This window comes from Lagenorhynchus albirostris, chromosome 7, assembly GCF_949774975.1.
Source record: "Lagenorhynchus albirostris chromosome 7, mLagAlb1.1, whole genome shotgun sequence".
Taxonomy (NCBI): Eukaryota; Metazoa; Chordata; class Mammalia; order Artiodactyla; family Delphinidae; genus Lagenorhynchus; species Lagenorhynchus albirostris.
Window position 1 is genome coordinate 19,789,115 of NC_083101.1, and position 15,327 is coordinate 19,804,441.

Sequence of the window (15,327 nt, forward strand, 5' to 3'; positions counted from 1 at the left end):
CAAGAGGGGTACAGGCGCCCCGAGAGGGTGTGGAAAGCAAGGATTAGAACTTCCTTTTAAAATATTTATTTTCTATTGGATCTTTTTAAAAATTCAATTTTAGATATATTTTTTCTAACACGTAATATATTCGTGTGAGAAGGCATGCAGATGATGTTATAAGAAATACATGTTAGGTGTATGAGCAAATATATTTTTAATGATGAGTTGTGTGATTAAAAAAAAAAAAACACTGGAGACCACTCACTGGGCCAAAATCGACAGGTCCAAATCTTGCTGTCACTAACCAGCTGGGTGAACTTGGTCAAGTAACTATTCCATGCTGAGTTCTGGTTTTCTCATTTGAAGAATAGTTTTCCTATGACCTACTTACCTGTTTGGGGTGAGGGCAGATCGAGAACAGGCAGTAAAGCTTCTAGCCTGGGTGGGCACAGCGAGGGCCCAGCGTATGTGGCGGGGGTCATGTGGAGGCTTACAGGGTGATCTGGGGGAAATTCAGGGAGGAGGGAGGAAGATTGTGTCGGGGGAAGAGGGTGAGGCCCCTGAGACCAGAGTGGGGACAATGTTAGTCCCCGTTCCTACCCCAGCCTTTGAAAAGGCGCCAGCCAATCCCTGGGGGACTCTCTATCCAGAAATAGTTGCCTGCTGACTTTTCCCAACGGTATGAACCAAGGCTCTGACCAAGACCCAATCGCACACGAGGCTGCAGGGACAAACACAGGGCGTGTCTGTCCTGGGAGGCCTGGAGTTATTGTCTCCACGGCACGGAGGGAAGAGCCGGGACGCGAGCTGCAAGGTAACCTCTCATGCCAGCCTTGTCCCGACCCATGTGTGGCTTCAGCCAAGGCCCCTCTGCTCTCTGGGCCTCAGTTTTCCTGCCCGTAGAGTGGGTGCTTTGCATGAGCTCCTTGGGTGGGACCATGCCGCTGCTCTGTCAGCCTTGTGTTTCCAGGGATCAGAGGAAGCGCTTGGGGGTGTTGGCCATAGCGGGAGGGGAGAGGAGATGGGAGGGAGAGAAGGGAGAGAGGGAAAGGAGGAGAGGATAGAAGACAGGCGGGGAGGAGCCCTTCTGCAGCCGTCCTTCCTGTGCCACAGGTCCCTGTGCAACCAGGCTCTCCCTCTGGTTCATTCTCCCCAGGCAGCCAGAGAGAAACTTCTAACTGCACCTCGACGTGCTCTCTCGTGGTCTGCATGCCCACACTCTCTGCAATCAGAGCCCCAGCTCCTGCCCCCACTAGCACAGCCATGGGGAAACCACTTACATGCCGCCCCCTCCTCCTCCAGGCCTTGGTACTTGATGGAACCCCTGCCTGAAAAATGTTTTTCATTGAGGTGAAATTCACATAACATAAAATTTAACCATTTTAAAATGAACAATTCAGTGACATTTAGTATACTTACAAAGTTGTGCAAGCACCACCTCTATCTAGTTCCAAAACGTTTTCATCACCCCGAAAGGACGCCTGTGCCCATTCAAGCAGTCACTCCCCTCTCCCCACTCCCCCAGCTAAAGCACTAGTCAGCAATGGGATTTACCTGTTACGGATATTCCGTACGGTTAGAATCATACAGTACGTGACCTTTTGTGTCTGGCTTCTTTCACTTAGCATCACGGTTTTGAGATTCATCCTCGTAGCACGTGTCAGTGCTTCACTCCTTTTAGTGGCTGGACGATATTCCACCGTGCGGATAGACCACCACTTGTTTGTCCATCCATCCACTGATAGACATCTGGGCTGTTGCCACCTTTCGGCGATCGCGAATAGTGCTGCTAGGAAAGTGCGTGTACACGTATTCGTCTGAGTACCTGTTTTCAATTATTTTGGATAATGGAATGCTCTTTTCACCGGTCCCCCACTCACGAAGGTTCCCAGAGCGCGTGGCCCCTAAATGGGACCTATCCTGACTTCCTGGGCCTGCCCTGCACCCCCAGGGCCCCTCCCCGTGCTTTCCCATCGCTCTCACGTTGATCTCTAGGTGCCAGGTTGTTTGTCTGCTTCCTCCTGGGCCCTCAGTTCTCATGTGAGCAGGGCCTGTGCCCCGGCGCCCATGTGTGGAGGCTGGCATGTGGTAACAGGCACCAGCACACATGGGACACCTGCTGTGTGCTGGCCGCTGGCCTCCTTATCCCATATCTCAGGTAATTTTATAAAACTCTAGAGAGAGAGAGGAATTATGACCCCAGTTTTACTGATGAAGAAATACAAGGTGGAGTGATTTGGCCAAGGCCATGCAGGGCTTCTGACTCCAGAGTTCCTGCTGGTAATTTCTGCTTCTGAAGAAAGGAGGGGATTCAAGGATTAACGCTCTCCATTTGATTGTGTCCCCGACAGGCCACAGGCAGGATGGCTTGTGCTGAGAGGAGCCGGCGGGAACCCTGGTGCCCATAGGGGCAGCTCCGTCTCCTGAAGATGAAGGGGCCCAGGTGAAACTCAGGCCAGGCCCAATGACCAGCTCCGGGACGGAGGTCCACTGGGCCGAGTCAGGCCTGGGAAAGGGGCCCCGGCGGAGGCGCTGGGTCTGGGCCGATAAGGGAAAGGATGCTGATGGGAGCGGCACGTGCAGCTTGGTAGAAGAGGCGCCCTTTCCCAGTGCCACCAGCCCTGAGCTCCTGGAGGACTTCCGCCTGGCCCAGCAGTGCCTGCAGCCACTGGAGTGGAGGGGCCCGGACTCACAGCCTGATGGGCACCCAGATCCTGAATCAGGAGAGTCTGCAGAAGAGGGTGAGACCGACTCCCCTGCAATCCCACAGTGGTGTCCCCCAAACATTCCCCCCTTCTGGCGGGAGGCAGGAATAGAGAGAGTTTCAAAAATTTTTTAAGTTAAAATCTACGAAGTCTACAATTTAAAATTTTTTTAAGATTTAAATTATATAAACAGTACTGTTCTTTGCAGAAAAATCAGAAAATATAAGCCAAAGGAGAAAAAACTAAAAATTACTTATTATCCAGCTAGCTGCTCTCTTCCATGTGTGTGTGTGTGTGTGTGTGTGTGTGTGTGTGTGTGTATATATATATATATATATAAATGTAGCATGAATATGCAACAGTATTCTACAAACTCTATTGTAACTTGCTTTTTTGTAACTTAATAGACATGAACGCTTTCCCAGCTTATCAAATATTCTTCCACAAGTCATTTCTAATGTCTGCTTAGGAATTCCGTGGTGTGAATATTCTGTAATTTGTTGGGCCAGTCCTCTTACTGCTGGGCATTTAGGTAGTTTCTCAGTTTTTGCTATTATAAATAGTGCAGAGATATGTCATTAGTATATCTTTGCACACTTAATTTGATAATAACGTTGATATTTTAAATTGCTTGGTCCAAGGGTTCTGCCCATTTCTACGATGTTTTAAAATCCCAATTAGCAACGAGAATGATGGCTTCCCTTGTTTTCTAAAATAACTTTTCTCTGCATTAAGAACAACTGAGACTAAATTCCTAGCTTGGCTCAACAAGTCCCTTCTCCTCTCTGAATCTTGGTTTCCCCATCTGTGAAATGGGAGTAATAACACCTTTGAACTTGATTACATAGAGATTATTGCATTCGAATATGAATGAAACGCCCCTGTCTTAGGATTCTGGGATCAGGCAGGCCCCCGTAGATGTCAGAGAAGCCGTCAGGCTGATAGTAGATTGTGCAGTGACCCCAAGTTCCAGGTCTGTTTAAAGTGGGGTCTGCCCACAGCTACCCACTCAGGAGCTATTTCCGAGCTCTCCTTAGGGAATGGTGACAGGGATGCACTGGGATGAAGGGGCAGAAGCATCTCTTCCTGAGGTCACATGGTAACCCCCTGCTGTAATGTAACAGCTGCTGCCATGTCCTGCGCCCTTACTGTGTGCCAGGCAAAGGGCTGGGCAGGGCGCAAGCCATATCTCCACCTTTCCTCACCACCTTCTTCCAGGTAGGAGAGAATAGCCTCCAGGTAGAGTAAAGATTGCCACAGAGGTCAGCTACTTGTTCATGGTGCCCTATGAGGGATCAGAAGGGCCAGGATTGAAGCCAGGTCTGCCCGGTTCCAAAGCCCGATCTCTTCATCCCACTGCATGACCCCCATCAGCAGAGACTAACTTGCCTGCATAGCTGGGACCTTGCTTCTAAGTCCAGGACTGCTCTGAACCACTGCATGATCTTTGGCAAGTTACTTAACCTTTCTGGGCTTCAAGTGCGCTGCTGTAAACGAGAGAGACTCGCTGAAGGAGGTTTTAAGGAGATGAAAGGTGTAGAGGTGCCAAGGGTAGGGGAAAGAGCATGGGGAAGCAAAGAGTGATATAAGGGTTATGACAAAGGTGCATCTGGCCAGAGCAGAGAGTCTGTGCTTGGTGGTACCCAGACTGTAGCTCATGAAACCTTGGATCTGTGCCAGAGGCTGACACAGGGTCTAGGACAGAGGAGGTGCTCCATAAGCACTGACTGCACGGGTGATGCACAGATGGATGAATGAATGGGTAGGTGGATAGGCAGATAGGTGGATGGATAGATGGATGGATAAGTGATAGCTGGATGGATAGGTAGGTGAGTGGGTGATGGATGGGTGAGTGGGTGGATGGATGGACAATTGAAAGGTTGGATGGTTGGATCAATGGGTGAGTGGGTGTTGGATGGGTGAGTGGGTGGATGGGTGAGTGGGATGGATGAATGGATATTTCTTGAGCACTTACTGTCTAATAATTATAACAACTATCCGTTTTCTGGGAGCTTTGCATACCTTACTGTCCTCCTTTCTTCTTTCCTTCTTTTCAGTCAACAAATATTGAGCACCTCCTCTGCAAATACAATAATGGATAAAAACAGAGAGCATCCTTGCCCTCATGAAGCCTACGGTGTAGTGAGGGAGGAAAATATTAATGAAAGAATCACATAAATAAATGGAAAACTGCAGCTGTAATAAATATTTCAAAGTAGAGGTATTCAGTCATATGAACCCCTATGAAAGAGAGCTTTTGACCTAAGTTAGAGAGATCAGAGAAGACTTCCTTGATGCGGTCAAGGTTGAGTTAATGTATGAAGGACAAATAGGAGTTAACTAGACAAAGGGAGGGAGAGAGGACCTTAGCAGAGGGATCAGCATGTACAAAGGCCCTGTGGTAGGAGAGGATGTGGCACGGCTAGAGCAGGGAGAGACTGAGGGGAACCACGGAGCTAATGTGGGGTGGAGACAGGGACCTTAGGACCATATTAAAGGTTCAGCTCTCTCCTGGGAACAACAGGAAGACAGTGAAGAGTTTTCATATGGAGAATAAGAGTGAGGATTGAGATGATTAGGTGGCTGCTACAGTGGTCCAGGCAAGAGAGGAGGTAGACTTGGGCAAACCTGGTGGTTCTGGACTCTAGAGCAGCAGGTGAGTTCGAGAGCACCATAGGAGGTAATCAGGACAGGACCAGGTGACAGGTTGGATGGCGGGGGGATGGGGGAGGGAGATGGCAAAGATGCCTCCCACGTTTCTGGTCTGTGCAGTTGGGTGGGATGATGTTTCCATTTGCTGAGACAGGAAACGCTAGGGGGACAACCAGGTTTGAGGATTGAGTTTGGAGGACCTTTGAGACAACTAGAGGAGGTGTTCGAAAAGTATTTGGCCCTATGGGGGGATCGCTGGGCTTCTTGCCGTTGCCATGTGATGAGGAAATGAAAGCCCAGAGGGGTGAGACGGCCTAGGTAGTGTGACACAGTGAGTCCAGACCTGGCGTATACGAAGCAATGACCTGTCTTTCCAGAGCTTGAAGCAGAGGATGTGGACAGCCCAGAGAGTTCCAACTTGCCACTCAACTGGCCCCCGCAGCAGTATCCTCAACTGGACATGACTGAAGAGGAGCCAGATGAGGCCCTGGGAGGTCCTGAGGTCCAGGAAGCTGGAGAGAGCTCCCCAAGGTTGGGGTATGACACTGATCTCAGCTCGGGGGGCAATGGGAACACCAGCCCCATGGCTCTGGGCTGGGGTCAACCCACAGGCTGGGTGGCTTCTGACGAACAAGCCAGTGGAGACAAACTTCGAGAACATTCTGAGTCTGCCAGGTCCTGGAGCAGTGGAACTGTGAACCTCAACCCCGGTGGCAGTCTGGATTCTACCTGGGAAGGAGAGACTGATGTCCCCCCGCCCGCTGCCCTGGCAGAAACTTCACCCCAGAGCTCCAGCCACCACCTCCTAAACCCAAACGATAGAACTGGAGGAAGCGTTACTCTGGCGACGGCCACGGAATTCCAGGAGTCCTCAGCCCCTCCAGCCCAGAGCGTCCAGTGTCCTGCAGATAGATGGAGGAGAGAAACCACCAGCCTCTCCTGCCCTCAGCCCGGGGACCAATCCTGGAAGCGGACGCGCATATCACCTAAGCCGCTCCCTTCCCGATTCACCGGCTCCATCAGCGCCCTGAAGCCTCCACCTAGGCCAGCTCGACAGGACAGGCCGCCGCCCAGGCCGGGAGCCACTCTGGCTGGTCACTCATCTTCTGACACCCCCAAGTACGGCCGGGGGCGGCTGAACTACCCGCTCCCTGATTTCTCCAAGGTGGGACCCCGGGTGAAGTTCCCCAAAGATGAGACTTACCGCCCCCCCAAAGCCAGGAGCCACAGCAGGCTGCCTGAGGGCCCTGCCAGGCCACTGATCTTCAAGTCACCTGCCGAGATTGTGCGGGAGTTGCTGTTAAACAGCGGAGAAGTCTGCCCGGGAGAGGACCCCCCTCCTACTCACCCCACCACCAGGTTACCCCAAGAATTTCAGACGCCCGAACAGGCCACCAAGCTGGTCCATCAGCTCCAGGTAAGCCCGACTCATTTCTACACCAAGGCACCTGTTGGTCTGGGTTGGAGGCTGGTCGGGGTGGGGGGCCTTGGGGCTCGGCCAGGGGTCCCCTGCGATGAGGACAGTCCCAAGCCCTTGGCTCAAAAAAGCAGTGATTGCACTCATGCTGCGAGGGTAGACCGTGTTTGTTTGCTTTTAACTCGTGCTATGAAAAACTCAAGACATATACAAGAGAGAAAATAGTATGACGAACCCCCATGGACCCATCGCCCAGCGCCTGGCAACCTTTTTCATCTATGGCCTCACCTGTTCCTCCTCTCACCCTACTGGAGTATTCTGAAGCAATGTTCAGGCTTCAAATCATTTACCCCCAAATATTTCAGTGTGTGTCTAAAGATAAGGAATCTCTCTTAAAGATAACCGTACACTCTGCATACCTGAAACTTAAACACCAATTCCTTAATATCAACCAACGTCCAGTCAGTGTTCGCGTCTCCCACTCTGTCTCATAAATGGCTTGTTTATTTTGGTTTGTTCGAACCAGGATCCAAACACGGCTCAGATATTGCATGCGGCCGATGTGCCTTTTCAAGTCTCTGCGCACCACCTCCCCACCCTGCCTTTCTGTTTGCATTCTTTGTCAAATCTTCTTCCTTGTAATTTATTTGTTAAGGAGACAGGTTTCTGTCCTGTAGAGTCTCCCACACTTTGCGGTTTGCTGATACACTCTCCGATGTTTCTTCACGTGTCGCGTTGTCTTCTTTGTGTCCTGTGTTTTGCCCAGTTAGAGGCAGAGGCGTTTTCGAGTTGTCGTCGTCTGTTTATTTCCCCCCAGATCAGGAGCTCTGTGCCGGTAGGGATTTTTTTTGGCAAGAGCCCATCATAGGTGGTGCCTTCAAGGGGTGTAAACTGCTTGCTGGTGTCTCGTTTGTGGTGTTAAGGACCCCTGATGGTCGTTGCCTTGATCCAGGCTTTCACTTGCGGGGACAGAGTGGTAGTATCCTAATGCTAGCATTCCTTCTTCATTTATTTGCGGGAAATCTTCTATGAAGTGAAACTTGCCCTCATCAACTCTTTGGTTACCAAGGCCTCGTTCACATGGGAAAGACAGGAAAAACGCTTGATTCTGCCCTTCTAATTACCAGTGTTCAGAACAACGCATCAGTTCCCTGGCCTCCTTCAAAGGCGACCAGTGACACTTGTTCTTGCTTTTCCCCCGTAATGACTTGTTTTAAGAAGCTCTTCAGTTTCGTGTATGGCAAATCGTGACTGTGAGTAAAGGCAACCGTGATTTTCAAGTCTTCTACTTTTCTACTTCCGGACGCTTAGATGATTCAATCAGCCATTAAAAAATACTTATTAAGCACATATTACTTGATTCCTGGGAACAGAGCAGTGGGGAAGACAGATGAGGGCAGGGAATTCGGACAAATAAGCAAGTAGCTACGGTTATGCATCGAGGCGAAGCAGCCCAAAGGCCCCCATCCCTGACTCACTGTCAGGGATGTAGAAGAAGCGATGGTGGAGGAGTTGTCCTGCCACCCCCGACCCCCCGGAATTTGGCCGTGGGGGTCCGTATTGCACGTGAGCCTGAAGGGGTCTGCTGAGCTACCACTACAGAGCTCTTTCACTCCGAGGCACCCAGAGGCCCCCTTTGGGGAATGGGTTCCCTGCGAGGGGTCTCACAGTGAGGGGCCTGGTGCGTGACCTCACTGCACACCCCCATCTCCTGCAGGAGGACTACCACAAGCTCCTCACCAAGTACGCTGAGGCTGAGAACACCATCGACCAGCTGCGCCTCGGAGCCAAGGTACTGGGCCCGGTGGGGTGGAGGGGGCCGCTCGGGAGACCCTGGGGATAGAGGAACCCGGTCCTTCCTTGTTCTACCACAAGGTCACTCTGTGACCTGGGGCAGTGACCTTGCCCTCTCCAGGCTCAATCTCCTTTACTGTTGATGAACTTTGAGTCCTTGAATGCTGGAATCCAGGGTGCCCAGGAGTTTTCACCGCAAGCTCTCTGCTTCTAGATGAGCTCTGGAGTGAGACCACCTGGGCACAACTCCTGGTTCCATTACTGACTAGCTGTGTGACCTTAAGGAAGTTACTTGGGCTCTCGAGCCCCAAGGGAGTAGCACAGAATTTCTGCTCAACCCCTGAGGCTGATACTTGCCAGATCACACCTTTGCCTTTCTCCTGCCCCAACTTCTCACCCACAGCTTCTCTCCTCACTGAATGTCTAGTGTGGGGCCGGGGGAGGGGGGCGAGGGGAAATCCACCACCCCCATCCTGCCCAGGCTCCACCCCGCCTAGGGGAAGCTGTGAATTCTGCACTTGGGCCCTTCCCCTTTTCTGAGGTGAGGCAGGAAGTGGGGCTCTCACAGCCCCTCCTGGTTTCCTGCTTACCTCTCCCCACCTCTTGCCCCATCAGGCAGCAGCGGAGGAGGGGTGGGAGGTGGGGTGCAGAGACGCAGACCCTCCCTCTCACGACCCCCCTGCCCCCGCCGGACCCAGGCTGTCCCCGTCACGCTCCGAGACCCCTGCCCCTGCCAGGCCACTGCTCTCCACCATCTAGCGATGCTTCTTTTGTGAAGTGTCGCCGAGGCAGCCACGATGAGGAAACGAAAGAAGGGGCCCTGTTCTAGGAGCAGGACTTCCGCGTCCCCATACGCACCTCCTGACCCAGGCAGCTCCTTTCCATCCTGGCCTCCTTGGGCACAACTGTAAAAGGGGGTTCATTGGGCCTCCTAGGAGCCAACGGGCTCCCCTTCCTCCCCCCCACCCCATGTCTTAAGACTTCTTCCACATCTCTGAGGCAGTTTCAGGGGCCGAAGGGATGGGGGTAGTAGAGGGCTTGGTGAGGCGTCCTCTCCAGGGAAACCACATTTTCATGGCCGCAGGCTCCTAGAAGGTCCGAGGAGAAAGGAACTGGTCATGGGGTCCAAATCCTCAGCTCCCCTGTCTCACAGATCGGAGAATCAGGACCCCAGGAGGGGCATAGGTTGCCAAAGTTCAAGGTCAGGGTCAGAGGCTGGGAATATCTCCTCCCTCCCTCCTTTCCTTCCTTCCCGCTTTACTTATTTAAAGGAATGAGTTCGTGTATGGAACGTATGTACCTGGCATCTGGCAGGTACCTCCTAAGAGTTAGGGAATATTATTATGATTAATAGTATTAATATGAAGGTGTTCACTGGGTGCCCATGTGTGCCAGGCAGGGGGACACCATGGGGGCACAGCTGTGTGCGTCTCCCGGACACTCCCCTGTCCCAGTGGGGACTCACCACGTGCACCTACGCCGGCCTGGCTGGTGACCCAGACCCCTGCGTATGTGAGGGGGCAGAGGAGGAGAGGTTGGAGAGGCCAGGAATGGTTCAGCACTAGCTCACCTGGTCTTGCTTTCTGGAAAAATGACTCCTTGGCCTGAGGGTTCTCCTCAAGAGAAGGGTGAGCACAGGTAAGCTGGACTCTTCCGGAAGCAGGACGATCCTCTCCGCGCCCTGGGAAGCAGTACAGGCAGGGCTGAGGAGGACGTGCAGCCTGAGTGGGGAGGGGCCTTGCCGGGCTCCACAGAGCCCGAGGGGGCCAAGATTCCAGCCGGGCTTCTCACTGTGTCCGGAGCTCTGTAGACTCTACCCCCGAAGGTTCGGGAAACCCCAGAGCAGCTTCCTACTCAGAGCCCTTGCCAGGGAGCCCAGTTCACAGAGACGGAAGCGGTACTGCTCCCCCAGGCTGAGCTGGCTGATATGACCTCCCCGGGGTCCACTGCATTCTGCTCAGAGCCCCCAGGGGGAGGGCTGGACCCCAGGCTGGGGATATGGCCCTAAACACCCAGGCCAGGCCTGGCTCTAGGGCAGCAGCAGTGGGTGGGGACCAGGGGAAGGAGACTGGCATTTGCTGAGCAGTAAAAGATACCAGGCCCCAGGCTGAGCACACTGCCAGAGTCATCTCATTTGACCCTCTTCACAAGAGAAACTGAGGCTCAGCCAGGTGGAGTGGTTTGCTCAACATGCCACGGCTTGTGAGGGATTACAAGTGAGGGATTAAACTATGTTTGCCTGGTTCCAGAGTGGGCACTATTTTCCCCGTGCCTGGGTGTGCCCAGCTCGGGCCCTGGCAATGGGTATGTGGCAGAGGCATGACAAGGCAGAATGATGATGTTACACTGATAATATCAATAGTAAAACATGATGTGTACAGACCACTGTCCTCAGTCATTTGCCATGGGGGAAACTGAGGCACAGAGCGATCACTCAACAAGTAGGTACCAGAGCTGGGGTTTGAGCCCAGTAGCCCACAGCCCACCCTTTTTTTTTTTTTTTTTTTTTTTTTAGGTTTAACAGCTTATTTATTTTTTTAGGTTTAACAGATCCAGACTAAACAATTGTGAGCTCTGCCACTGGGGAAGCTGACCAGGGAGTTCCAGGGCCGGGCCGGGGGGCACTACTGGATCCCGTCTGGGGTGTGGGCAGGGAGCCAGGGCTGGTCAGGAGTCACTGCTCGGTGACTAGCTTAGGGCCAGAGTTTATGGGGGTGTCTTGCATTCGCAGCTGTGTTGCCACCTCCCTCCAGCTGCTGTCCCCCACCTCAGCTGTAGGGGGATCTGGAGGGGCTGAGACCGGAAATTACCCCAGAAAGAATCAGGGGGGATGACATAAAACTGCCTTTCCTAAAGTGTGTGTTCTGATGGCCGCCTGGTGGAGGTGAGGGTGGGAGTGGGAGGGGGGAGGGGGAGGGGAGAGTAAGGATGTGGGGGAGGGAGGAGAGGCGCCAGGGAGGTTTGTGTGTTTGGAGGAGTTGGGGAAGCATTTCCTAGTCTCTCCACTCCCCGCCCCATTCATAAAGCCCATTAGCATTTTAAAGGCTGTGAGGAACCCATCTGTGCTGAGATTAGTCAGTTATTTAACCCAGTGTTTCCCGCACTCATCTACCCTTCCCTGCTTAACGCCCCTGAGGGAGCCAATCCAACCTCAGCGAGCACCGCGGGACACCCTGGTTTAAACGGGGGCCCTGGGGGTGGGTCCTGCCCACCAGAGACGGGTCCAGGAGGGACAAGCCTGAGCAGCTCGGCAAACCCACACTCACCCCAGCTCCCCGCTTCCCGGGCCTCTGCACGGGCCTTTGATCCCTCTGTGCAAACAGAGGTGCTGAGAGTAGTTTGTTCCTGTTGCTCCCCCAGGTTGGGCCTTTGGTGGACCCGGGCTGGGGCTGGCCGATGGGTGGGGCAGGGGGAGAACGCAGGAGGACCGGGCCTCCCCCAGATTTGGGTCACCTTGGGAGGAGAGGGGTGCTGGTGGGCAAGTCCCCACAGGCGGGCCTGAGCAGATGGCCAAGGGGATTATTAAAATCCAGCTTTGTTCTCATCAGAGGCTGGGCCTGAAGGAGGCGGGGCGGCAGCAGGGGCCCAGCCACGGCTGAGCCATTGTCCCTCACTTTGGAATAGATTTTCCTGCCACAGCCAGGACGTGAAGAGCAGCTTAAGCAGGGAGAGGCTGCCTTCTGTGGGCCTGGGAGCCCACCCTGAGCTGCCCACTCCTGACCTTAGGGTAGCAGAGGGCAGTAAGATAAGCAGCCTGACGTCGTGAGGACCAGGGGACACTGAGGCAACATAGGAGAGTAGCTTTTTTAGGGACCTGCCTGCATGATGGCCACATACATGACAATGGTGATGATGATGGTGATGGTGATGATGGTGATGGTGATGGTGATGGTGATGGTGATGGTGGTGATGATGGTGATGGTGATGGTGGTGATGATGGTGATAGTGATGGTGATGGTGGTGATGATGGTGATAGTGATGATGATGGTGATGGTGATGATGGTGATGATGATGGTGATGGTGGTGATGATGGTGATGGTGATAGTGATGGTGATGGTGGTGATGATGGTGATGGTGATGGTGGTGATGATGGTGATAGTGATGGTGATGGTGGTGATGATGGTGATAGTGATGATGATGGTGATGGTGATGATGGTGATGATGATGGTGATGGTGGTGATGATGGTGGTGATGGTGATGATGGTGATGATGATGGTGATGGTGGTGATGATGGTGATAGTGATGGTGATGGTGGTGATGATGGTGATGGTGATGATGGTGGTGATGATGGTGATGGTGATGATGGTGATGATGGTGATGGTGGTGATGATGGTGATGGTGATGATGATGGTGGTGATGGTGATGATGGTGATGATGATGGTGATGGTGGTGATGATGGTGATGGTGATGATGATGGTGGTGATGGTGATGATGGTGATGATGATGGTGATGGTGGTGATGATGGTGATAGTGATGGTGATGGTGGTGATGATGGTGATGGTGATGATGGTGGTGATGATGGTGATGGTGGTGATGATGGCGGTCGTGATGATGATGGTAATAGTTATAATATGGATGATGATGAATGTGGGGGTGGTGGCTGCTATTTAATGAGCCCTCACTTTGTGCAGACAGGTGAGTTCAGTCAGCTGCTCTAGCACTCAGAGGAGGGTGGTGGTAGAGCCTCAGTGTGAACCCAGGCACTGCAGAGCTCACGCGCTAAGCCAGAGATCAGCAAACTTTCTCTGTAGAGGGCCAGATAGTGAATATTTTCAGCTTTGTGGGCCACCTATTCTCCATGGTAACAACTCATCTCGGCTGTTACAGGATGAAAGCAACCACAGACGATACAAAAGCAAGCGAGCACGGCTGTGTTCACTAAAACCTTGTTCACTCAAACAGACCATAGTTGCCAGCCCCTGCTTTAAACCACTTGGGTCTTCAACTTCAGAAGGTCTTCCTTGGCCATCTCCCTGACTCTCTACTTCTCTCCCAAACACTAGACTATTTACCGTATGAAATCCATCCTCAAATGTTGGAGATGTGCTACAACTGAGAGATAATTCCTTTACTTGTTGATTGACTCATTCACTCAAACAGTCATTAATTGCAGTTATTATCAATGTAATGATAATTATTGGAAATATTTTTATTAATAACAAATATTAATTATATTACTGTAATATAATTATACTTGTTCTGTGTTAAATATTAGATTGATTACAATATTATTATGGTATATTATAACAAATATTATTAATAAAATCATTAATATGGAAAACCATAGACTTTGGGTTCAAAGCAGAGTTATAATCCCAGCCCAAGGATTTTTCAGCTGGAGATTTTGAGTAAGTGACTCAACCTCTCTGAGTCTCAGTTCCCTCTTCTGTAAGATAGGCATATGGTCCCTCCCTCTCAGGACTGCCATAAAGAGAGCATGAAAGGATATGTAAGCCCTTGGCCCTGTGTTTGGCCCCCACCCAAGGGTTCCACTAAAAGATATTATTTATTATACAAAGGCATGTTTGTTGAGCGCCTGAATGATGGCATGAATGAAGGTGAGGCCTTTTGGGTGGGTTGGCTCCAACCCTTGGCTCTGCTGTGCCTCTCCTCCCTTAAAGGTGAACCTGTACTTGGACCCGCCCCAGCCCAGCCACAGCATCCACACGGGGACGATGCCCCAGGGGACCAAGGTCTTGTCCTTCACCATCCCACAGCCCCACTCTGTAGAGCGGTGGCCAGGCCCTGCCAAGGGCCTGCAGACCTCTGAGGCTTCAGGTGAGTCTGGGAGAGGAGATGTGGCTGAAGGGCTCCTCTGTTGTAACCCTGCTTTAGGGACACTTGGTTCACCCTGGGGTGGCACTGGCTTCAGGCCAGGGGAGGGAGGGAGGTGAGGCCCCTCTCTGGGCCCTGTGACTTGAAGAGGTCAAATGGAGATGTAGAAAGTGTCTGCTTTGAGCCAGAGCAGCCTGGGCGAAGCCCTAGCTCTGCCACCTAGCAGCTGTGTGATCTCGGACGAGTTGTATGACAAAGAGCATCGTCACTGTAGAGCCCTCACCCGGTGAGGTCCCCACTGGTGTTACCCCACTGACAGTCAAGGAGACCGAGGCTCAGAGAGGTGAGGACATGTAAAAGGTCACACTGCTATGGGGGAGGGTCAGGATTTGAACCCACATCTTTCCGAGTTGGAGCCCACACTATTGACTGGAAACCCAGAGGCCTGGCTTGGCTCTAGCTGTGTCATCCGGGGCTGACCCACACCTTGTTCTCTCCTATAAATGGGGACAACACTGCCCAGGCCCCTCCCTCAGGTCGATGTGAAGATGGCACGATCGTGAGATGGCTGAGTTTTCATTCGAGGATGGAGGTGGTGGATTCGAGGTTCAGCAACTGTCCCTCAGCCCCAGGAAGGACTGTTCTTGGCCCCAGCATTTAGTGGTTGTATATTCCAGGGTGGCCATCAGCTGAAGGAGACCTGAACCCCTCCTCGCCCCCCAGCACACCCGCCCTAGGGTGGCTTCCGGACGACCCGGGCATCGCCCAGGACCAGCCCTCAGCGGAGCAGGCCCAGGAGCTGACTTCTCGGGCCAGTCGGTTCCTGGCCAAGGTGAGTGGAAGCCCAGCTTTGCCCACGAGAGATGGGACTCACCTGGAGAAAGCGGAGCCTCTGCCCGCTTGGATGAGGGGCTGTCTACGAGGCTTACTCGTTATTCCCTTAATGGAGTTAACTTAGAAACAGAGCCTCCCTGACCCTGGTTTTAGGGACCTCCTAGCTCC

At 52.5% G+C, this 15,327-nt stretch overlaps 1 protein-coding gene across 4 annotated transcripts in view; it reads left to right on the plus strand.

Moving 5' to 3' along the window:
* Positions 1-627: 627 nt before the first annotated feature.
* AKNA (AT-hook transcription factor) overlaps positions 628-15,327 on the plus strand; it is a 40,378-nt gene continuing 25,678 nt past the window's right edge. For all 4 annotated transcript variants that reach the window (XM_060154525.1, XM_060154526.1, XM_060154527.1 and 1 more), the window contains exons 1-6: positions 628-796; positions 2,334-2,723; positions 5,717-6,756; positions 8,474-8,548; positions 14,172-14,328; positions 15,003-15,157. In XM_060154525.1, the coding sequence (XP_060010508.1) occupies positions 2,447-2,723; positions 5,717-6,756; positions 8,474-8,548; positions 14,172-14,328; positions 15,003-15,157 (1,704 nt within the window). In that variant the 5' untranslated portion in view covers positions 628-796; positions 2,334-2,446. The remainder of the gene's footprint in view (positions 797-2,333; positions 2,724-5,716; positions 6,757-8,473; positions 8,549-14,171; positions 14,329-15,002; positions 15,158-15,327) is intronic.